Source organism: Camelus dromedarius, chromosome 26, assembly GCF_036321535.1.
Source record: "Camelus dromedarius isolate mCamDro1 chromosome 26, mCamDro1.pat, whole genome shotgun sequence".
Lineage (NCBI taxonomy): Eukaryota > Metazoa > Chordata > Mammalia > Artiodactyla > Camelidae > Camelus > Camelus dromedarius.
Genome location: NC_087461.1, coordinates 20,367,970 through 20,392,691, shown reverse-complemented (window position 1 = coordinate 20,392,691; position 24,722 = coordinate 20,367,970). Strand labels below are relative to the sequence as shown.

General features: G+C 35.9%; 1 protein-coding gene across 2 annotated transcripts in view; it reads right to left on the bottom strand.

The window, feature by feature from the left end:
- Nucleotides 1-532: 532 nt before the first annotated feature.
- Nucleotides 533-24,722, bottom strand: part of LOC116152204 (WD repeat-containing protein 35) — a 47,210-nt gene continuing 23,020 nt past the window's right edge. For both annotated transcript variants that reach the window (XM_064479254.1, XM_064479255.1), the window contains 16 exons: nucleotides 23,505-23,649; nucleotides 21,487-21,556; nucleotides 20,453-20,506; nucleotides 18,405-18,514; nucleotides 17,713-17,923; nucleotides 15,188-15,268; nucleotides 12,089-12,225; nucleotides 11,562-11,765; nucleotides 10,579-10,725; nucleotides 8,001-8,133; nucleotides 5,857-5,967; nucleotides 4,809-4,973; nucleotides 3,697-3,837; nucleotides 2,881-3,037; nucleotides 964-1,204; nucleotides 533-690 (listed from right to left, as the gene is read on the bottom strand). In XM_064479254.1, the coding sequence (XP_064335324.1) occupies nucleotides 540-690; nucleotides 964-1,204; nucleotides 2,881-3,037; nucleotides 3,697-3,837; nucleotides 4,809-4,973; nucleotides 5,857-5,967; nucleotides 8,001-8,133; nucleotides 10,579-10,725; nucleotides 11,562-11,765; nucleotides 12,089-12,225; nucleotides 15,188-15,268; nucleotides 17,713-17,923; nucleotides 18,405-18,514; nucleotides 20,453-20,506; nucleotides 21,487-21,556; nucleotides 23,505-23,649 (2,258 nt within the window). In that variant the 3' untranslated portion in view covers nucleotides 533-539. The remainder of the gene's footprint in view (nucleotides 691-963; nucleotides 1,205-2,880; nucleotides 3,038-3,696; nucleotides 3,838-4,808; nucleotides 4,974-5,856; nucleotides 5,968-8,000; nucleotides 8,134-10,578; nucleotides 10,726-11,561; nucleotides 11,766-12,088; nucleotides 12,226-15,187; nucleotides 15,269-17,712; nucleotides 17,924-18,404; nucleotides 18,515-20,452; nucleotides 20,507-21,486; nucleotides 21,557-23,504; nucleotides 23,650-24,722) is intronic.

Below are 24,722 nucleotides of genomic sequence, written 5' to 3'. Positions count from 1 at the left end.
CAAATTGTAAAAAAAGTCTTAAAATGCCTTCTCCTCACTTCTAAAAATAAAATAGAGAAGACATTCAATAAACTTACTTAATTAAATACAGCTACATATAGTGCTCATTTCAGTATTACAGCTGTTAAACCTCCTTCTCTTACAGGTTATGTCAATTCCCTAAATTCAACTTTGCCCCATTCCCATGCTTCCCTCCTCCTCTGCACCAAGCTTTTTAATGAATTAGTAACCCTGACACTGTGAGAAAAAAATTTCTTGTTTGGAATATTTCCATAGCATCATATAAACAACCACAAGATAGATCAACAGACAATATGATGGATTTCTATACACTTTCTATGAAAGTTAGCATCATTTAACAGTTATATTTTCACACAAAATTATACATAATTTATATATGTGTGTATATACCATGTATGTTATATACTAAATTTTGTATAAAATACAACTATGAAATAATAATGCTGATTTTCATATAAGATGTTCAGAGTTAACTTTATTACAATAAACACTCCAATTATACATAGTTTGTCACTCCTTCATCCCACTGGACTATGACACAAGGGGCAGAAGTTGTAGTTACTGATTTCCTGAGCCAGAACACAGTGCTTGCATATGCTGCACATCCAGAATTGATACTCAGTGATTGGGCTTCCTGTGGCAACACATGTTGGCAGTTTCCCTTCCCCTCTGTAAAAATAAGAGGAAAAGCAATTATACTTTAAAACTTCTAATTACTTAAAACTTTATTTATTACACTTAAGAAAACTGAAGAATGAAAAACATCTTAAGGTAAATTTCAAATAAGCATTAATACACTTACAAGAGTAAATAAAGTAGGGTATACTATTAAGGAGATTACTTCAAAATTTAGTGCTTCAATTATTGTGTGACACTATTTAGGCATAAAAATCGAAGCTTTTAATAAGGTAGACTGACATCTACTAATTACAATTAGCCTACCCTTCAAGAAGGCTGTCCAGTTCAGATTTTCTGTTATCTTTTGGAGTATGTCTGGTGAAGATTTCTAGAGCAAGATCTTCATACTGCTGTTTCTGTTCTGAACTGAGGGTCTCTAAAGATTCAAGTTTAATAAAAGCTTTTGAACAGGTACCAAAAGCTCTTCTGGCACATGCACAGAGGGCCAACAGAGAGTAGATCTCAATGGCAGGGATAATGTCTTCATAGTCTCTCAGGTGAAGAGCTAGGAAAGAGATGACAATTTAGATTTTTAAAAGCAATCATGATATCACGAACATGCATGGGAAAGAATGTTAAGCTGTTTCAGTTTAACCTACACGAACATAAGCAAACTTAAAGAAAACAATAGTGACTGAAGAACCAGTAGGAGGATGGAGGCTACATGATCTCCACATTCTGCAAACCCAGCTAACAACTCAGGGCCTATGAAAATAACCACCACCAAATAATGCATGTGGCTGTGCCATTTAGAAATATACACACAGACTAAAAAAAAGAAAAAAAAAAGGTGTCAAAACACACATCTTTTGTTCCAAAAAAAAGGTGTCAAAACACACATCTTTTGTTCCATATAAGTGTGTCAGATATTTCTGTGGATACTCAAAATAATATATCCTGTTTCTTTTTGCTAAAAAAGCAAAGTATGAAATCATATGTTTTCTCTTTGTGTTTCTTTGAACAGATTATTGCTTTTCTGTTTGTCTTATTGAAACAATAGAACTTTGAGAAAAAAGAATGAAAATGAGACTCTAAGTTGTTAGTTCAATTTATTTTGACAGTTACCGTGTCTTATTTTCAATATTTCTACACTGCAGATATAATCTCTCTTTAAAATGCACTAGAGAATTAATAACAGATTAGTAACCAAATTGTATCTTTTTATTCTCTAGACCTGGCAATCTCAAAAATATCTTGTTAGAGTATAATACTGGAAACTTCGTAAAACAATTCAAAGCAACATATTCATGTATTTTACAATAGATTCCTATACACTGGTGTTGGGGTCAAGTGTTTACAACAAAGCTCATTTGGAAGAAATTTTAAAAAAGGAAATTCATTGAATTACAATAAAGAATACCCTCTAATTTCACAGGTTCATAGGCAATAATTTACAGTGTGATATTATTTTAAGTAAAACTGTATACAATTTTATAGGTATGGAGAAATGTCTAAAAGGAGGTTCACTCAAATGTTAGTGATGCTTATCCTGGAGTTTTAAGATTATTTTATAAGTTATTAGATTATTTTACTCTTGTCTTTGCATTTTTTCCTATTTTAGTTGAAACTGTTATATAAGTATCATTTTTATTTAAAAAGTTAAATGCTATAGATATCTATTTACTAATGTGGAAGTATTTGATAACAGATCATTGTCTTTTAAAAAGTCCCACAAGTATGGTCTGTTATACTCCCAGCATTGTAAAAAAAAATTTTTTAAATATATATATACTTATTTTATTTTTATTTACATTTATTTATTTTAAATAATATACATTGATTCTTATATTATATTATATATTAAATATGTAAAGATTTATATTATATATATATATACACACAAACACACACAAGAATGTGGACTGGGCTGTTAAGTGTTTAACTTTGCATAAATAAAATAGTGATAGTGAATGTTTTATAAGTGTTCTTTTTCCTTATCTCAAACTTCTGCTTATTCTATTAACCATGTATATACTGCTTTCCATGTATTAAAAAATAAAAAGAACTTCAAAAAGAAAATGTACAAAACAAATCACAGATAGCAAATCTTGAACATATGAAATAAATCCAGAAAAAAAAGTGTTATTGAAACTAATATAGGGGCAAAGTGAAGGAGTTGGCCCTTCATATTCAATTTATAATTTTTTAGGCATGTTACACAGACTAGGTTAACAGGCCCACCTGTCTTCAATGCACTGTCAACACTGCCCTCGTAGAGCTGCCTCTGTGCCAAGAGGAAGAAGTGGTAAGCCTCAGCCCCCCTCCATGCAGTATCTGTGAAACGACTAGTTGTGGACAGAGCTTCTTCTTCCAGCAAACCAGCCAAAGCAGAAGTGGCCTAGAAGTAAAGCAGACCCACATTTTCTGTCAGCACCACCATAACAATGGTCTTCCAATGAAGATGACTTCTGAAATTGTTATACATTAAAATATCTAAATTAGCAGATTTTATCATTAAAAAACTCATTCCAAACTTAGTTTCTCCATTATAATTCATATTTTGTTAAACAAGTATGATTAAATTTTGTCTTAAGTTTTATTGAGGTATAATTGATTTTAAAAATTATAAGATTTTTAAAGTGTACATCATGCTGATTCGACATATGTATACATTGTGAGAAGGTTCTCCCCATGGTATGATAAAATTTTAAAGTAGAATTAATTCACTTTTAAGTTAATGTAAGGTTCAATCACACATTAAAAGAATGTACATATTCTAGAAAAGCTTTTAAAAAACTCATTGTTAGAAAGGATTTTCCAAGTAAGGAATTTAAACAAAGATTACAGATTAGTCTTGTAAAAAAATAATTTGCAATATTTGCAAGTTGCAATGTCTAAATTTGAGTACCAATTCCAAATCAGTCATTCATTTCCCTCATACCATTTAAGAAAATTCAAACAAACAAGTTAAATGTCCTGTCCATAAAGAGAATTTTGATAGTTCTTTTTTCCTTGAACACTTCTGATGATTTAATGTTACTAAATAATCTACCTTACCTCTGAGTTCTTTCCTTTAGCTTTTCCTCGTTGAGCATTTTTCATTTGTTCATGGTACTGCTCTATAAGTAAAGCTGATAGTACATAGAGCTTCTTAACAAGTAAAGGTTTAGTTCTTTTCTTTGCCTCTTCATCTGCAATCTTTAAACATTTAAAGAGTTATGGAAGATATTTCTTAAACTGTATTTGTACAGTTATCATTTCTGAAATATGATTCTCTAACAAAAAGGAGGAAAGTCAGTATGATGGGATATAAATACTACTCATTTATGGTAAATATTTTAAAACCCATTTCTTGGGGGTATAGCTCAGTGGTAGAGCATGTGCGTAAGCATGGGCGAGGTCCTGGGTTCAATGCCCAGTACCTCCATTAAAAAATTTTTTTTCTTTTCCTTAGTACTAGTAAGTATTTAGTTCTTTCCTTAATGTTTAGCTATTGGAGTTAGAGCTCATAACCATCTTAGAAAATAATAGATGCTGCTAAAAAACTAAGTCAGAAGGAAGAAAGCTTTCATGGAATGGGTAGTATTTTCTGTAAAAAAGAGATTTTTAGAGTAATGTTCCAAGTACCCAGAAATAAGATGGCTTTAACACGGTACATCCTTCAGAAATTTAAGTTTATTTAAATGATTTGGAGGGAAAGTTTTCCTTTTTCATTAAATCAAATGGGAAAAGAACAGAAAAGAATATAACATTTGTATACATTAATACTGTACTGGTCATCTTCCCTCCAAATGCATACTATGAAAAATGTAAAGTCTTTAAAACTTGAACATTTAAAAGGACTCAAAATTCTACTGTCAGGGGGATTTAATTTTCAGTTAAGGGAATTTGTACTTTATGGTCCCTTAAAATTCTATAATTCTTTGTTAACTTTGATATTAAGTAAATATACAATTGCTTAGGTATCATTAAGGTGCTAAAATTAATAAATAGCCTTTTTAGTAAAAGGTAATAATACTCAGATAACACATAGTTATAATAGCAACGGAATGAGAGGGATTTTGCTATAACAAATACTTGTTTCCAAAGAAAATGGAAAAGGTACTCTTTGGTATATAAAAAATTAGTACTAGAAGAAACCAAATACTCACAAAGTTTATTACATTTACCTTAAACATCAGTTTAGCAGCATCATAAAAGTAACTGGCTTTCCGGTAGAGTTCTATGGCATCAAGAGTTTTATTCTTTCCCAATAAATGGCATGCATACCTCTCTAACAGGGAATCAATTTCCTTCATGCTATGACTTTTAGCCAATTCAACAGCTTTGTTCCACTGAGGAAAAATATATATAACATACAGTTACCCAAGCATTTACAGTCAGATGTCTTAAAATACACACAATAAAGCTTTAAGTTTGTAAGAATACATAAGACTATATCAAAACGTAAAAACTGGTATCTATTTTTAAAAATCACTTAAAATCAGAGCAACTGTAAATGTTACGACTCAAGCATGTGTCAAAATAATCCAATGACCTAAGATATGCTTACGAAGTATATCTGAAAAAGAAAACTTCATAGTTTATAATCACATTAATCTTACAATTCTAATTCTTTATTTGTTTATAGTAATACAAAATATGCAATTTCAGTTAAGAAAACATCCTACCGGATTTAACATTTAAAGTTATTTTTATAAAGCAAATGAAGCTTTATAAAATACTTTAAAAAATACTTAAAAGAATACATTGATAGTCAATAATTTCAATAATTCTGTACTTTAATTTTATTTAAGTTCCAGCTCTTAAAAATATCAAATGTATGGTTTCTATATAGGGAAAGGAAAATAGATTTGCCAAAATAAATATTGATAAAGCAATTCAGTTCCTTCCTCTTGCAATGACCGTTAACTGTTCCTTCATTGGAAACAAAACCCAATCCTAATAAAATGCAGAAAATTATGAAATTACTTCCAGACAAAAACTTGCCAGACTAAAAGCAGTTTTGTTCATGTTCCCATATTGAATTAGTTACGAGTGGGTCACCCTTAATGGTAGCCCTTCAAGAGGTAAGTGCACATTCCAACATTTTCTTAGTCCTCAACTAAGTAAGGGACATCTGACTCCTTTCACAAAATCCATCTCAAGCTCTCCAACCCTTACATTGGCAACAGTCTTTAAAGCATCACTACGGTGACTTTGATTTCAGTTCCTTACTTGGTTGAGATGTACACAGGTATCCACTGCTGCCTTTGGTTGATTACATTTCAAAAATGCAGTCACTGCTAGTTCACACATTCCAGCTCTCACAAACATTTGTGCTATTTCCTGTGGACAAAACAATACTATCAGATTTCACAGAACAAGGAAATCACTTATATTTTAACTTACAAAACTCCATAGGGATATATGAATATTAACTTCACTGGTGGCTACCAATTTTCCTTTTAAACAGACATAGAGGTAGAGGCTACAAACCAGAAAGGATGCTAAGGCATCACGTTCTATAAAATCAGTGACTCACACCGAGGATCTGGTTTTTAACCAGGTTCTAATGATATTGCACTCGTATCTTCTCTCAGTTCAGTAGCTATTTTACAGAAATGCCAAGCTCCAAAACAAACCCCACATTAGTGGGCAAAAAAAACCTTTAAGGCAATTGATGTTACACTCAATGTTAATCATTAGAGGCTTAAGAAAAACCTCACACTCACAGAGCTCTCAAATACCTCTATAAAAAATGCCCCAGACAAGTTGACCACTCATCAGTTCAGGAAGCTAGACCAAAAACAGAAGAGGGAGAACCACAACAAAAACCAGTCATAACCATTGGGCTGTACTCGACATTTTCAGAATATCAGGTTTTTTTCCTTTATTATTATCTAGTTGGTTAGAGTTTTTCTCTCTGCATCCCCACTCCTAAAAGATTTTGGGAAATATCATAAAAGTACATTGTGTACCCAACTATCTTTTTTTAAATGATGGTCATATTTTTCTGATTATAAAGTAATTCTTATGGTAAAAAAAATTAGAAAATATGAAAAAGTAAAGCTACTCATAATTCTTATTACCCATAAGAAACCTCTCTCCATATTCTGATGGAATGTCCTAACATCTGTGTCCTATGACTATATATGTATGTGTGTGTATGTATGTTTTGTAATCATAATATACAGTTTTGTATACTGTATTCCCCACTAAAATATTTTGTTCGTTTTCCCAATTATTAAAAAATCCTTCAAAACTTTATTTAAAATTTGCAGTTTAAATTAAAATATACTTTATGAAAACAAATATATGTATGTATATGCAAGACTGAGACATTGTGCTGTACACCAGAGACTGACGCATTGTAACTGTACTTCAATTTTAAAAATTAAACTATACTTTAATTATTTAATTATTGTTATCATAGCTATAATTAGTATTTACTCAATAATATTACTATTCTGGATACCCTTCAGCAACATTTTTTTCTGCACCATCAGACACACGTAACAGATGACAGTAATATGAGATTCACTGTCCCTATATCCAGGGTTATGTTGTAAGTAATTTCAGTTTCTTTCCTACTTCAGTAAACACATAAGATTGAGAATAAGGGTATGTGAAAATGCCATTATTACAGGGATAATTGCTCTGATTCACAATAAAGAAAAAACCTGAATTATCAGAATTCTTTGCTCATCTATTAATAGACAAAACATTGTGGGAGAACCTACAACTGATATGTGTCCAGACCCTGTAGTTGAGAGCTCTTATCTCTCTAGATATCATACAGCTCAGTGATTTATAGTTCAGATAAAACAAATAAAATACAAGCTCATTTACATCATTAAACAATTAAAGAGGCTTAAAAAGAGAAAATAGAACAAAATTAAAGAGAACTCTGCTTTTAGTTTCTTTTTTTTAACATTAAACCCTTTATTGTTAATGTAGCCTAATAAAAGTCAAGCTATCTTTTTAAACTTTTCTAATAGCAAATTTCCAACATACATACACACACACCACTCCTCAGACCCACCTCAGATTATTCTGAAGTAAAATTCTGACAAGATGTCATTTCATCTGTAAGTATTTCACATTTTCAGCTAACTCTTTAAAACAATTTTACTAAACTGACAACCCTACTCAACACTATGATCATGTTAAAATAGTAGGAATATGACTGACAATTTTCTCTCCATTTTCAAGCATACTGACAATTTTTTTAATAACTAAAGCATCATTCTACGTCTAAGACACTGTAAAGTTGTAGTAATTTTTAATTTTATGTATTACAGAGGACATTTCCTGACTATAACATAAAAACCTTATAAAGTAACCTAACAGCTCCAAAAACTAAAATTTTTAATACCTACTGGAAGCAACTTGTGGTTTTCTGGAAGTGAATTGGCAAGACTCTCCAATCCTTCATAATCTTCTAACATATAATAACATTCAGCTAAGCACTCCTGGTTCTGGCCTTGTACATAATACTGCACAGCATTCAACCTAGGGAAAGAAAAAAAAAACTTTTAAAAATAATGAAACTAGCATGAGTTTCCTGATAAATAAGCAAATTTCACCAAAAATGTTCTTTCATTAGGATTCCAGTACTAGTATTACTCTAGTCATCATCTTCATTACAGAATGCCTTTGAATATTCTTAAGACATATTGTTTTAATCTGATATACTGTTGTATTTCCAAACACTGACATAAATAAATAAGCATACTGATCAAAATGATAACTTAAGAACAAAGCCAATGATTTCTGGAAAAAAATCTGTAATAACAAAACAAGCAAATATAAACTATATCCTCAAACAGCAGAAAGTTATCTGGAACTAAAATGTAAGTTTTGTGAGTTTTGAAACCCCGAAGGCTTATGATGCTCATGACAGCTTGAAGGAGCTCTTGCTCCTCAACGTGAATCTAGAAGTACATGAATTTAGGAGCCGGAAGGATGGCCTTCATTTGCCTAGCGTTATGTCATAGGGGAGTACTCAGGCAGGCCTAGCGTTATGTCATAGGGGAGTACTCAGGCAGGCCTAGCGTTATGTCATAGGGGAGTACTCAGGCAGGCCTAGCGTTATGTCATAGGGGAGTACTCAGGCAGCCCTAGCGTTATGTCATAAGGGAGTACTCAGGCAGGCCTAGCGTTAGGTCATAGGGGAGTACTCAGGCAGGCCTAGCGTTATGTCATAGGGGAGTAGTCAGGCAGGCCTAGCGTTATGTCATAGGGGAGTACTCAGGCAGCCCTAGCGTTATGTCATAGGGGAGTAGTCAGGCAGGCCTAGCGTTATGTCATAGGGGAGTACTCAGGCAGCCCTAGCGTTATGTCATAGGGGAGTAGTCAGGCAGGCCTAGCGTTATGTCATAGGGGAGTACTCAGGCAGGCCTAGCGTTATGTCATAGGGGAGTAGTCAGGCAGGCCTAGCGTTATGTCATAGGGGAGTACTCAGGCAGCCCTAGCGTTATGTCATAGGGGAGTACTCAGGCAGGCCTAGCGTTATGTCATAGGGGAGTAGTCAGGCAGGCCTAGCGTTATGTCATAGGGGAGTAGTCAGGCAGCCCTAGCGTTATGTCATAGGGGAGTAGTCAGGCAGGCCTAGCGTTATGTCATAGGGGAGTAGTCAGGCAGGCCTAGCGTTATGTCATAGGGGAGTAGTCAGGCAGCCCTAGCGTTATGTCATAGGGGAGTACTCAGGCAGCCCTAGCGTTATGTCATAGGGGAGTAGTCAGGCAGGCCTAGCGTTATGTCATAGGGGAGTACTCAGGCAGCCCTAGCGTTATGTCATAGGGGAGTACTCAGGCAGGCCTAGCGTTATGTCATAGGGGAGTACTCAGGCAGCCCTAGCGTTATGTCATAGGGGAGTAGTCAGGCAGGCCTAGCGTTATGTCATAGGGGAGTACTCAGGCAGCCCTAGCGTTATGTCATAGGGGAGTACTCAGGCAGCCCTAGCGTTATGTCATAGGGGAGTAGTCAGGCAGGCCTAGCGTTATGTCATAGGGGAGTAGTCAGGCAGGCCTAGCGTTATGTCATAGGGGAGTAGTCAGGCAGCCCTAGCGTTATGTCATAGGGGAGTACTCAGGCAGCCCTAGCGTTATGTCATAGGGGAGTAGTCAGGCAGGCCTAGCGTTATGTCATAGGGGAGTACTCAGGCAGCCCTAGCGTTATGTCATAGGGGAGTACTCAGGCAGCCCTAGCGTTATGTCATAGGGGAGTACTCAGGCAGCCCTAGCGTTATGTCATAGGGGAGTAGTCAGGCAGGCCTAGCGTTATGTCATAGGGGAGTACTCAGGCAGCCCTAGCGTTATGTCATAGGGGAGTAGTCAGGCAGGCCTAGCGTTATGTCATAGGGGAGTAGTCAGGCAGGCCTAGCGTTATGTCATAGGGGAGTACTCAGGCAGCCCTAGCGTTATGTCATAGGGGAGTAGTCAGGCAGGCCTAGCGTTATGTCATAGGGGAGTACTCAGGCAGGCCTAGCGTTATGTCATAGGGGAGTAGTCAGGCAGGCCTAGCGTTATGTCATAGGGGAGTACTCAGGCAGCCCTAGCGTTATGTCATAGGGGAGTACTCAGGCAGCCCTAGCGTTATGTCATAGGGGAGTAGTCAGGCAGGCCTAGCGTTATGTCATAGGGGAGTAGTCAGGCAGGCCTAGCGTTATGTCATAGGGGAGTAGTCAGGCAGGCCTAGCGTTATGTCATAGGGGAGTACTCAGGCAGGCCTAGCGTTATGTCATAGGGGAGTACTCAGGCAGCCCTAGCGTTATGTCATAGGGGAGTAGTCAGGCAGGCCTAGCGTTATGTCATAGGGGAGTACTCAGGCAGGCCTAGCGTTATGTCATAGGGGAGTACTCAGGCAGCCCTAGCGTTATGTCACAGGGGAGTACTCAGGCAGCTACAATTTTAAGTGCTGGGTAAATGGATGAGGGGGTCCACATATGTTACCTACCACTTTTGTCGATCAGCAAAGTAGTCTCCGATGCCGTTGTAGGCTTGTTCAAGGAGACTGTCATCTGCATCACCAGATCCAGTTTTCAGGAGTTGGAGTACTCTAAACCAATCTCCCAATTTCACCCAGAGGCCAATAGCAAGATCTCTACAAAAAAATGACATTCATTCATTCATTCACTCATTCAACATATATTTATCAAGTGCCTACTCCATGCTAGGTTCAATTCTAGGGCACTGAGAATACACAGCAATGAATGGACAGATGAGGTAACTCTCCAAACACTTTAAAATTTAGCCCCATCAGGTAAGAGGCAATAGGGAGAACCTGGAATAAGAAAAAGGAAACAATTTCCTGTCTCTTATTTTCCTAGACTGTCAAGTTACTTGGCAAAATAATGATTCAAATAACAATCACTTCTTTTCATCAATTTCTTAAGACATGATCAGGCTTATTTCATGTTTACATGTTTGGTTTTATACTTCTTGTCAGGGCCCAAGTTGTATTAGCAATTTCTTAAAAGTACAAATAATAAAAATTAGATATAATGTTCACAGCTGAAATGAAGTTCATAATTATTTTCTACAAATCAAATGAAATATGAAGAATAAAACTCAATCCCCTAATATCTTTGATTTTTATTTCATGCTCCTTGACAAAAGGCTTAAATCAAAAAAGAGAACCGAAACAATCAGCTTAGTAGATAAATGCTAAAGCTTCCAGTTTCTGCAGCCATATATGACTTTTTTCTCCTACCAAATGAAAAAACTAACCCATGGCCAGCCCTTACTACATGTATAAAAAGAGAATAAAGCTGCCCTCAAATTACAAAGCATAAATTCATGAAGGTCATGCAGAATATCCAGGTTGTAATCCAAAATGAATTTATTTTCTGAAACACATGATTTTACAAATCCCACTTGTGAAAAAAAAAAATCGCAATTTCCAGAAGTACTCTGGGTGCCGGCACCTTCATCACTGACCTTCTGTCCATATCGAGGTACATTCTCTCTGCTTCCTCGAACCTGCCGAAGTAGGCGACCACCTCCGCCTGCTTCATGGACTCGCTCTGTAGGTTGCCCAGGCGCTTCACAAACTTAATGCCTTGGTAATCCTTACAGCGCACGAACCCTTGCTCCGCAGTGTGCAAATCCAGCTTCTGAAGAGCTGCTTCAGCCAGCAGGCGCCTTTAGTACAAAAGAACAGGAAAGCATATGGCAAGTTACTGATAAACAAGTCTCGAATCAGAATTCAATTATTACACCTGTTGTTTCTAGTGAACCATGGTGGGAAGTGATTATTTTAACACATTTATCCATGTTCATATAATTTTATGCTTCTGTTGAGTACTTCCAAATCGAAACTGAATTTCTGTATTTTTAAAAGAGCAAGAACGGAAGTCTACTCCCATCAGGAGGCTAGGATGAGTGCAGAGGAAGACAGAGCTGAGACCGTAAGGCTTACACCTGACATTTGGGGAGGTTTTTTTGTTGTTGAATTTTTTAAATACCAAAGTCGGGGGTGTGGATTGTCCTGTATGAATTGAGATGCATGTTGAATTCCAACATTCTCAATCAGTGCTCGGCTATCTCGCAGGGACTGAAGCTCGAAGTTAATGATATAATCCTTGTTCGGATGTTCTGGATTCTGAAAGTAAAGGTGAAAAGAAAAAAAAAAAATCAAACAGTTCCCTGTAGAATATGTATTTCCTTTTTACAGTAAAAAAAAAAAACAAAAAACAAAACAGGAACTGCATCATTTTATGAGCAAAACCAGGGAGAAAAGAAATTCCCATATATGAATCTCTTGAGTTATCTGGAAAACAGCCCCAACCCACAAGTCCTTCCTGAGGTTAAACGGGGACAGTGATAGAAGGGGTCCCTCACAATTATGCAGACTTGTTCAGATTCTTCCTTTGGACAAATGGAATAATCAAACTTACTTCCAAGCATTGTGAGGATTAACTGAGAAAACATATCAAACATTTAGCACAGTGCCTAGCTGCATTACTCACACTATTTGCAGTCTCAGAACTGACCTCATGCTCTCTTGCTTCAAACCTTAGAAGAGATACACCAACCAACTAAACCACATCCCCAACCCTCTTCCGGTGGCTGAATGTCTTGTCCATCTCCCCAGCTCCTCCACTTGAGGCCAGAAACTGTCTCACTAGACCTCAATAAATATTTGCTGAGTCAACGAATAGATGAACTTTGGTTAAATATCTTATCCACAAAGAGCCTTCTTCATCTACAAATGAGGTCTGTGTAATATCTACCAAGTACAGTTGTAATGACAAATAAACAAAAATATGCAAAGACAAATGAACACCTCATATGAAGGAACTTTAGTAAATGTTAATTCCCTTCTTTTCTTTTTGCATTCCTTCTCCAGTCTTCCAAGAAAGTTCTCATGTTATTTCTCTTTTTCCCCTATTTTACTGAGATATAATTGGCATACAACATTGTATTAGTTTTAGGTGTATAACACTCATGTTATTTCTGAAAACTGTATGTCTGAAGGAATCCACAGTTTAGCTAAACAATTCCTGGGTCGACAAGGCCTCAGTGGGAACTAAGGTATGACAATATTCTTTTCTTTATGGCTTGGCACATAGTAAGTCAGAAAACAAAACTGTCAGAGAGAACTTGGTTTTCCTTACAGTTTAACAACTGCCCGTAAACTGGGCAACAGTACTATAGATATTCTTTATTCTAGAATTAGATATGCAAAAAATGTGTCCAGTGTATCAAGAATTTTAAAGTACATCTAACAATTTAAATATGCATTTTTAAAAATTCTTCATAAAAGTCAATATAATTATCAGGCCAACAATATCACAGGCATTTTTAAGCATTCTAGATCTTAAAGCAATCTGCAACTATGAGCCTTTCTTGAAAAAAACTACAATCATGAAATCCAGCCAACTAAAAGATTAATCAAAATTAATAACTCATGTACAAAGAAAATGCAGGAAAAACTGGTAATAGCTGTCTCTTAATGTGAGACTAAATAACTGAAAATTAGGATTACACAACAAAGTGTCAAGTTCTAAATCTTGACAACATAAAAATAGTATGTCTAACAAAAAAAGAAGAGAAAGAGGGAGAAAATGTAAGAACATCATCTTTTAGAATGGACAATCAATACTATTAAAAATGAAAATGTAGTTTAAAAGCAATAAACTTAGTTTTTCATAGTTTTTTCTTACCCAGAAAAATGTATTGTTTGTGGTGAGAAAAAATTACCTAATGTTCTACAATTCCTTCAAATATTGTCACATTATTAAATTAAAATCAAATTTAACACTACAAAAGTAGATTGTACAGTGAAGCCATTCTTATAAAATTATTTCCATTTATTTTTCTAGTCTATCAAATGTATCTTTCCACATACAGATTACAGCTTTCTAGAATACTGTTCTGGTGTTTACCTAATGTTAACCATTAAAACATCTAGATTGCAATAAAACCTCAGACATTCCTTTCTGATGTTTGACAGCTGACAACTTTTAAGCCTCATCCCTCCCCCTTCTTCTGCCTCACATCTGGGCAAGGTGATGAGAAAGAACAAGTGGTCCATCCTTTGGCGCCACAGGAGTTTCAAAACACACAAACATCTACATACACATGGAAACCCTCACCCTAACCCCACCCTCTAACTCCCCCACCTCCCCAAAAAACCAAGCCAGTCTCCTTTCCCTGCTCTCAAACCATCTTTGGACCAGCTTGGGAAGCCTGTCCTTTCTCCCTTAAAAACCCCATTATGTAGGTAATATCTTCTTGCACCCTTTTGGTATGTCTGTAGTGTCATCACTCTTGACATGCGAACCAAGTTTAGGGTAGAAACCCATCCTGCTGCTGCAGAGCAGGCATGATTAGCAACAAACTGGTTCACAATAAAAGAGCTGCAATTTACACATAAACCAAAATATGAAGACATGCTATAAAATGCAGCTAACATCTGAAAATTTTAAATCTATCCCAATTCCAAAAAACATACATGGTACATAGACAAGTAAATATTTAGATAAAGTGAAGGCAAATTTTCAATATATTCTTAAAGTAAAAAATTCTCAAAGAATGTTCAATGAAGGCCAAAGCAGAGATTCAAAAATTATCTGAATTCTATTATCTGGAATTAGAGTATTTTATGAAAACCTAAAAACAAAATGGGAGGATAATGGACCTCCAAACAAAAGGTTACTCAAATATCCCTGAACAAGAAAAAGACTAAAGAAAATTATCAAATATTTCTTCAGTATCTCTATTATTAATATAAAAATAACGATGACAACAACTACCTACCAGTTTTCAGTTCCTCCCACTGTGCTAAGTGCTTTTCATAAATTATCTTGTAAGATAACAATCGTATAAGATAGGTGCTATTACCATCCACATTTTATAGAGGTAAACACTGAGGCTTATAAACAGGAAAGGAAAATGAAGGTGAAAAGATGAAGGAACCAGCAAAAAGGTTGTGTAAGTGACTGAGCAGGGCTGGACCTCCTCAATCCACACTCCTAACCAGGACACTGCACTGCCCAGTGCAAAAATGAATCCTAGTCAAGCCAGCAACAAAAATGTAATTGTTTCTTAATAAGAATTACCTTTAATATCTCATCCAAAAGAACAGATTTAATTTCTAAGTCCTCAAAGTTACAAATATATCCAGAAGTCTGAATGGGCTCCTTTAAAAACAAAAACAAATACTAAAGTTTAATTGTACAAAATTTCCCTTCTTTAACATATCATGATTTTAAATTTTATTATCAAAGTTTTCAAAACAACAAAAAAGTAAAGAGAATGTCATTAACACCCAAATACCCATCATCTAAATAATTAACATTTTGCTAAATACGCTTCAGTCAATTTTTTTGGCTAAAGTATTTTAAAGTAAATTTAGAGACATCATGAGATTTCACCCCTATTTCAGCACATACCTTTAAAAGAGAAGGATGTTCTCTTCTAAATAAGTAAGTATACATATATGGTGGGTACAGATTCAAAACTTTAGAAAACCCTTGTTTGGAAAAGAAGCAAATGTACAAAAATAAGAAACTAATTGATGAAAATATGAGATATGAAAGGACTATGAATATAAAATAGCACCAAAGAGAGGGAAGATCCAAGACAAAGAATAGAAGAGCTGAATCAGTACCCTGAGAGGGTGACTGGAGATGAAAGGATCAAGCAGGGAATATCAACATTAAACACTTATTTTTTAATTTTCAAAGAAAATGTACTTTATCAATGAACTAGAACTTTGTACACAAATGGCACCCTTTTCTCACACATAATCTGAAGAAAGGTTTGCAACTTAAGGAAAGGTATGACTCTAGAATTCATAGTAACACTCAAATGGATAAAAATGTATTCAACATTAACCATCAAATAATAGCTTATCTCCTGAAAAATAATACAGAACACTGTGTCCTGAAGGAGTTCTAGTAAGCTCTGTTTTGAAGAGTATGTCCTCACATGCTCAGTCAATAAGCAGCTGGAGGAATAAACAGCAGAGTAACTAACCAAGCAGGGACCACAGCCAGGCAGCATTCTCATGAATGAAAAGAACAGCACAGCATGATTTATAAAGAAATTCAGTCAGTGGTAAGGTTATAAGAAATTCACCTAGTTCTAAATCTAATAGAAACTGAAGAACTTCCCAAGCCAGACAACAAACTCCAAAAATAAATAAATAAAAGGCTGTTTTGTTAAACTACTCAAGGAATGCTTTCCACCAGGCTAAGATTTCCCCTGGTACTAGATTAACCATATGTGCTACACACACATTATGGACAGCCAGGCATAATCCTCCCCCTTTCCTAGGCATATGATTTCAGAATTACTGTAAGTAGAGCCAAGGATGGAAAAAGGACCCTAACATTCAGAAAGTATTTTATTTCCATCCTCAAGGTGATCCCAAGGGATAATTTTCATACTTGTTTTGTAGCAAGGGTCAAATTTCCCTCAGATCCTTGAAAGCAGCCTATGCATACAGGTCAAATGCAGCAGCCCTGAATACCTTTCTTTTGAGCCATTCCCCAGGCTCTAAAAATTACAAAAATCCTTAAGACTCCTAAAAACTTCAACAAAAGCCTTTGAGAGCAATTTACATAAGGTCATTTACTAACCCAAAGATTCTGAGTAGGGCTCAAACGAGGAAACACGAAAATAATTTAGGATATTAAAGAGGCAAATAGTTAACCACTAAATAAGTCATTACAGAAGAACTTCAGTAGCTCAGGGGCCCAAGCAAGCAATTTCTTCCCAAGAAGGAAACTATAGGTCCAAACAAACATCAATTAATGACATAAAGCATTTATCAAGTCATCTCTTATTATGCACAGTAGTGGAATATAGCAGGAGTACCGAAAATTCCAATCTGAAAATCCACTAATAATTCAAAAATTGTTTAAAAGATTTACTTTCTTAATGCTGTTTTGATTAGGCTACCACTCAAATGATTCTGAATTTCCTAAACACAACATCTAACGGCTGATACAGAGCAGACTAAGTGGCAGGAAAATTCAGAGGCTAAAAATTAGCTGATGTGAGCCATAAGTAGAAAATAAAACTGTAACTTCAAAATCAGTGAAAAAGGGGCTTCTTGATACCTCAGAGAACGTAGGTGAGGCACAGTAAGACCATCAGGGTGAGAAAGAACATGGATTAGTGGGTGACGGACTTCATGTGAACACAACTAAGACAAGGTAAGCACAGAATAAGGTGGACAGAAAGGCAGAAGTATGAAAAGATAAGGCAATTTCAAAACCACATTTTCTGTTTGGGCAATTTCAGTAAATAACACTATTTTCTTCCTTTCTTTCTTTTTTTTTCACTTTAACAAGGGAAAAAACAAAGGCTATACAGTTGGTGACCATGGTTCCATCTTTTAAAAAGGAGAGAAATACTTAGAAGCGTCTTTCAGAGAAAGTAGAGAATCTTTAAAGGATAAATATTATTCCCACTGAAGACCAAATATTTTTAAATTCCACAGAAATGTTTCTATTTATTTTCAGAAATTCATGGAGCCAACGCCAATAAGCCTCTTGAAGAAACAAAGGGGAAATGTTCAGGTTTTGATATTTGGCTCCTTATTTATGCACTATTAATGCTCATTTCTTGTTTTTACCTCAGGATCCAAGTTTCTGAAAACATACATCCTTGTCCTCTCCATCATTGCAAACAGATCAGGATTATCTCTGGCCCAGCTCATATCCCAGACATTTTTTCGCTCCAATTTTAACAACTCGCCAGTGACTTGCTGTCCTGTGCTGTCTCTTACCCGAGCATCCAAGTCAAAGCAGGTTAGAACTCCTGCGGTGTCTATGATTGCAAGACGACTACAAACGGTGAAATTGGAGAAGGGAAAATTGTGAAAGTGCCACCAGCGATCATGGATATAATCACCTACCACCATGCTTCAAAATTAGTTCATCAGAACCTGAGAATCAGGGAGAAACAGCTTTAAATAAATAACTGGCTTTAAACACATGTTTATAAATTTGATAGAAGATGTGGGCTGCTTTCCATTTTGCTTCCGTGTGAGAAAAAAATATCCAAAGGGATTAAAGCAATTGGTGTGTAAATAAGTTAAAATATTACACTAGAATTTCTATATTTTGCCCAGTTAGAGAAAGATATCTAAACTAAACACAGTATAGTAAATACGATGTTTAAATACAAATACAGTATAGTAAAGTCACATTGAGCTTTATTAAGTTGAAAACAAACACACGTCTTTGCATTTATTACATAAGTGCAGCAATCCCAATGAATAACTTCTAAGTCCAACATCTAAGTGAGGGAAGTTTTCAGACTTACCTGGAGTTGCAATTCAAGGATAACCGGCAGGCTCGACAATTAAGGGAATATTTTTGGATCAAACCAACATTAGGAAGACTGTATCTCTGAATGGTGCCAGATTCACGACTCTATGGAAAATATGTTTGATTATGAAAGCATATTTAAACATCATAACATTATATTACAACTACAGGTCTCCCTATATGTTCATACAACTGTTTCAAAGCCAAAGTGATGGTGTCATAGTGAATTCCCAATTCCATACTTAGAAATATGTTCTGAGTACATATTTACCTCCTAATTTAATTAAAACCTTTTTAAAGTAGCTGAAGGTGATCTAATTTTTTAAATGTAACATTCAAGAAAGAAATCAGAAACCTATTCTTTGATAATATACAAAGCTTTCTATCACAAGGAAGAAATATCTAAGGTTATTTACAGTTGTCTTGGCTAATATTCAGGGTATATTAAAAGCTAAAATATAAAGCACTTATATGAAACATCAATATAAGATCATTATAGGAAACAGTTGTTACTGAAAGTCTACATTTTTCTCCTATGCCATCTATGTGATACTAGTTTGTGGCAAAGGGAGATGATCAGAAAGCAGTGATACAATGAGTATTAGTCTAAATGTCCTTAAAAATAAAACAAAACGTAAGTTTCTATGCAACTCTGTACAAGCCTTAAGGTTGACAGACCAAGAGTTAGAGCAACAGACAGGAGAGAGCTATGATTTCCAAACCCTGCCGTGCCTCAGGCCGCGGCAATGGGAAGAAGGGCAAGGCCGCACTCAGCCATCCCTCCCCGCCCCCCGCCCGCCGCCCGCCCGGGTCTAATCCGAGCATCACTGCTCTTGCAGCGCCTGCAGAGGGCCTATCAGAAAGGCTGGGGAGAGCGGGGTGGCCAGGAGCGGGGACGTTTTTAATGTATAAAAGGGAGGTATAGTCTTTAAAAGAGTTAATATGCTGAAGTACACAGTAAGATTTTGTTTTTGAGAAAGGGGGTCCTGTGGTCTAAAAAGGTTGAAAAAGTAATGGTTCTAAAAACCATTTGAATTTCAACAGTGGAAAGTTTTAAATGCAGAAGATATCTTTTCCATTAAAATTTTTGGCTGGTATTAAAACTATTTGAGTGTGTTTCTCATAGGTACACCCTGTCATCTAGGAATTAAGTCAATTTTTGTGACTGATTTGACTTGCATGTTTTTTGATTTTTCCTGCAAATGTCAGAAACACAACACAACCAAAACAAAACAAAACAAAACAAAACAAAACAAAACAAAACAAAAAAAACCCCACCCTGTATAGCAAAGAATCTAAAAAGAAAACAAGAGATTCCTCAGATCTGATTGTAAGATAAACTGCTTAAAACATACACCATCATTAGGTGAGGAATAATGAACACTACATTCTTAAGATTTTCCCCCCATAAACTTAGCTAATGTCTAAAGAATGTAAGTAGAACTGGAAATACACACTATCAAGGATCTGTTTACATAATTCAAATTCAGTGACTCCACCAGCATTACTACATTAAACATTTATTTCTAAAATTAATATTTTCAAATACCAGAGCTCAAGAAAAGACACTGTAACATTGATACATTGATTTTGTTTGAAAAATTCAACAAAAATTTGCCACAGACTTACTTTACTTTACTGGCTAGCAAACACACTACCTCCTCATACTAAGCCTTGTGAAACTAACTGAGCCAAAGCACCTTCTCCGGTACAAACTAACAGGCCACATAAAGGAGGCAACTTTCCAAGACCCACTACCACCATCCAGTCCTCTCCACATCTGCCAACCCTTTATAGGGCTCATTCAACCCAGTGTCAGACTCTCCCCAGCTGGCCACAGTTCTACTGCTTTTATAAACTGCTATTTCTGCAAATGATTAATAATTTGTGAGGCAATTTTTAAAACGTTCTTATTTCTTATGTTGGACGTAGTAAAACTGGAGGGGCCCAAAGATGAAATTCAAATCCAAAACATACTGCTTTATTCTATTTTTACAATTTAAACAATTCTCATTCATAGAATAATTTTTTTTAACAACTTACCACAATCAATGTCTTATCAGATGCAGTTATGGCACAAATTGGATCCCTTGTTCCCTAAAATAAATCAATGTTACTCTTTAACAAATATTTATTGAATGACTAATCTGGTATAAGGTAGTATGAAATTCACTAAGAAGAATACTTCAATTATAGCATCTAAGCATAGAAATCTCTGCCCTCAGGGATTACTCAAAGTCTACTGGGGAAGACAGTGGACTGACACCTAAAGACAGCGCAGTATGGTAAGAGGAGAGGTCAACTCAGGAGTTATGAGAGCACAGAGGGAGGAGCATAAGCTTACACCAAAATGTGAAGAGAGGTAAAAGCCTGGGCTTAGCTGTAGAAGATGAACATTTGGCAGAAGGACCAGCACGTGCCAGAACGAGGAGGGGCAAACGGCACAGCTCTGTACAACCTGGATGGGTCTCTAGGGTTTTTTTGGTTTTGGTTTTGGGTTTTTTTGGGAAAAAAGCCAATCTCAAAAGATTACATGCTATATGGTTCCATTCATAAAACATTCTCAGAGTGACAAAACTATAGAGACGGAAACAGATTAGTGACTGCCAGGGGACAGGGGTGGGGGTGGAGAGGGTGTGGAAATGAAGTAGCATGAGGCAAGTTCCTTTATGGTGATAAAGTTACATAAACCTACGTGTAAAAACTAGTGAAAACTGAGTAAGGAACTGGGTCATAGTCTAGTTAACAGCACCATTACCAATGTCGACTTCCTGCTTTTGATGTTATCCTACCATTACATGCCACCATTGAGAGAATCTGGGTAAAGGGGTTCTATGCGCTATTTTTGCAACTTCTTGTGAGCCTATGATTATGTCAAAATACATTTTTTTTTTAAAAACCAAAAGAAGAAAAAAAGCAGATCGAGAAAAAGTTTTTCAGAATAGAATTTTTTAAAAGAATTACTAGAATAATATGCTATTCACTGGAAATAATTTTTTTTCTGGTCTCAAAATAAAACTACAGTATTTCCAAATCTACGGATATTAACATTTGCTGGCAATAATAAAATCACCTACTTGAATGGCTTTACTATAATCAAGCACCCCATCCACTGACCCAGAAGGAGTATCATCAACATGATAAATTCTGAAAAAAAAAATTCAAATTTCAATGACAGTATAAGGAAGATTTTTTACTATTCATGATCTCTAGGACAATTAAAGGATTGGATGACACCAATGAATATTGTTATTTAATATAAATATCTTGATTATTTTAAACAGTTCTTGGCCCAGCTCAATCTTATAAAGGCAGAAACTATCTACAAGGTGTTTACTAGTTATGTGAGTGCCATGTTCCTAAAGGCTGTGCCAAAAATATACCTGGATGCTGAATCACATATTTCCAGTGAACTGCAGTAAGCCCCAAGAGATACCTTCCCTTAGTCTCCAAGTGAACACCAGTTAGCAGTAACTTCCAATGCACTAAGTTGCTCTGTTGCTTCTCCATAACTTCCCTCCTGTCGCTGTGCTCACTAAAGGTAGAAGTGAAGTGTACTTGGGAAGCTCTAATGAATGGAATTTTTGTTCTGAAGTAAAGACTCCTCCCCTGTGCTTACCGGGTTATGAAGCTGCCCCACCTTGTGCACCATCTCTCAGGCACCTGTGTGGTACTGCTTACACTGCAGTATCACTGCTAGTGTCCTTGTCTCTCCCACCAGATGGTGGTTTTCCTGGAGGCAAAGATTGCATCTCCAGTGCCTGTCACACAGTGTCAGGGGCTCTATAATGGCTGATGAAAAAAATACTAAAATGAATGGAGGTGAATAGAGAAGACATATCATAGAAATGCTATGAGGCCCTGGGCAAGTTATTTAACGTCTCTGAGATGCAATTTCTCCATCTGTAAAATAAGGTTAACAATTTCCCCTTTGCAGAGTTTTTGAGAAGCAGAAATAAAATGTTTGTAAAGCACACATGCACAGAGCCTGATATATAAAGGGAGTTTAAGAAATTATAGTTGCAGTATAACCACACGAAAATCAAGTCATTTTCTATCTTTAAAATATGAAATTTTGTCATTGTTAAATTGATGTCACATTTGTACTTTCATCAGTGTAATAGGGAGATCAAATGTCAAATAAATGTAATAGAAATGTATTAAATACAGAGAGGTATATCAATTTAGAAGTACCAAGTTTCTGCTTTCTAATACATTTCTATTAAGTACAAACATAATATTTCTACTTAGTTATCACAAAATAAAAGTTGAAGGTTAAAATAGGAGTCTCTCAAAAGATCGTGTGACCCACATCCTTTCCTTAAAACAAGCAGGAAACCACAAGGAAGGCCAATCTGGCAGAGTGGCTCCATGTCCCATCCCTGCTTATCAGCTGGTAACCTCTGGCAAGTCATTTAAGTCTCTGTGTCTCAGTTTCCTCTCTGTGAAACAGGAATAATCAGAGTCCTAACTAGACTTACCTGAGTCTGGCACATAAGAAGTACTCAGTCAGTGCTGGCTCTGATCACCATCGTCAACTGTACTTTACAGACAGGGAAACTGAGGTCCAGAGGGAACAGACTCAAAGTCATTAAAACTAGTAAGTATATCCCAGACAGAAATATAAGGAAAAAGGAAATGACACCTTCTTTATTTAAACAAAACCCAGAATTTCTTTAGCTGGTTCATGAAGGACACTCACTCAGTGAAGATGCTAGACTTTTCTGCCCCAACTTCTCCCAAGATCCACTTTCTCCCCCAAAAGAGGCCAAAGGCCCTTCCCATTGAGTCTTTCAGAACTACTGAGAACACAAGATACAGTATTTTTCAACTGTTTTTTTTTTTTTCTGCTTCCACATGAATTCACATATCCAAATTTCTTTTTTTAAACTGGGGTTATAACTCTTATCTTAGTACATGAGTGAGTCTTAAAGGAAAGGGACGACTGCAGTAAGATCTCAAGTATGTGTGAAGGAAGAAGATGACTGCTAATTAAAACAATTTATAGTTCTCAGGCATGACAATTTGTAATAGCTATGTCTAATTTAAATGTGATATGGTTGAGTTACTAAAAACTATGCATCAAAAGATATACCTTTCTCTGCCTTCTTTTCGAGACCGTGTGATCTGATTAATTTCCAATGCTGTGAGCTTCTTTGCCACACGATATTGCCAGGTATAAAATGCTTCTTTCGAAGCTGCTATCACATGGGTTTTGGTCATTGTAACAAATAATGGTACTATTAAAAAGAACATAAAGACAATTAGGTTACAGTTAGACAGAATCACAAAATGTTTGTGCTTCAAAAGACTTCAGTGATCACTGAGTCCAATACCTCATTTTACAGATAATATACTCCACACAGTCTGGGGCATCAGAAAAGAGTCAAGCACTTGTAGGACTATACAAAAATATCAACTCAAAATGGATCAAAGACCTAACTATAGAACTGAGAAGGAAACTTAGGTATAAATCTTTGTGACCTTGGGTTAGACAATGGTGTCTTAAATATGACACCAAAAGCGCAAGCAGCAAAAGAAAAAGTAGATAAACTGGACTTTATCAAAATTAAAAGTATCTGTGCTCCAAAGGACACCATCAAAAAAGTGAAAAGGTTGGGTGAGGGTATAGCTCAGTGGTAGAGTGTGTGCTTAGCATGCACAAAGTCCTGGGTTCAATCCCCAGTACCTCCATTAAAAATAAATAAATTAATAAATAAATAAACACAATTAACTCCCCCCCCCAAGAAAACCAAAAAAAGTGAAAAGACAACCCCCAAATGCAAGAAATATTTGAAAATCATATACATGATAAGGAACTGTATCTAGAATATGTAAAGAACTCAATAATAAAAAGACAAATAGGATCTAAATAGACGTTTCTCCAATGAAGATATACAAATGGCCACTAAGTCACTGAGAAGATGCTCAACATCATTAGCCACCAGGCAAACACAAGTCAAAATTACAGTGAGATACCACTTTGCACCCACAAGATGGCTAGAATCAAGAAATCCGACAGTAACAAGTATTTGCAAAAATATGATAGAGAAATGGTAGGCACGTAAAGTGGCGCCTTCACTTTGAAAAACAGCTTGGTTGTTCCTCGAAATGTTAAGTATAGAATTACCAGATGCCCCAGCAGTTCCACTCCTAGGTAAACACCCAAGAGAAATGAAAACATATGCCCACACAAAAACTCACACACAAATGTGCATAACAGCATTCATAACAGCCAAAAAAATGGAAATGGCCCATAAGTCCACTAACTGACAGGTGGATTTAAAAACTCCCACTCCTTCCTCCCATCTCC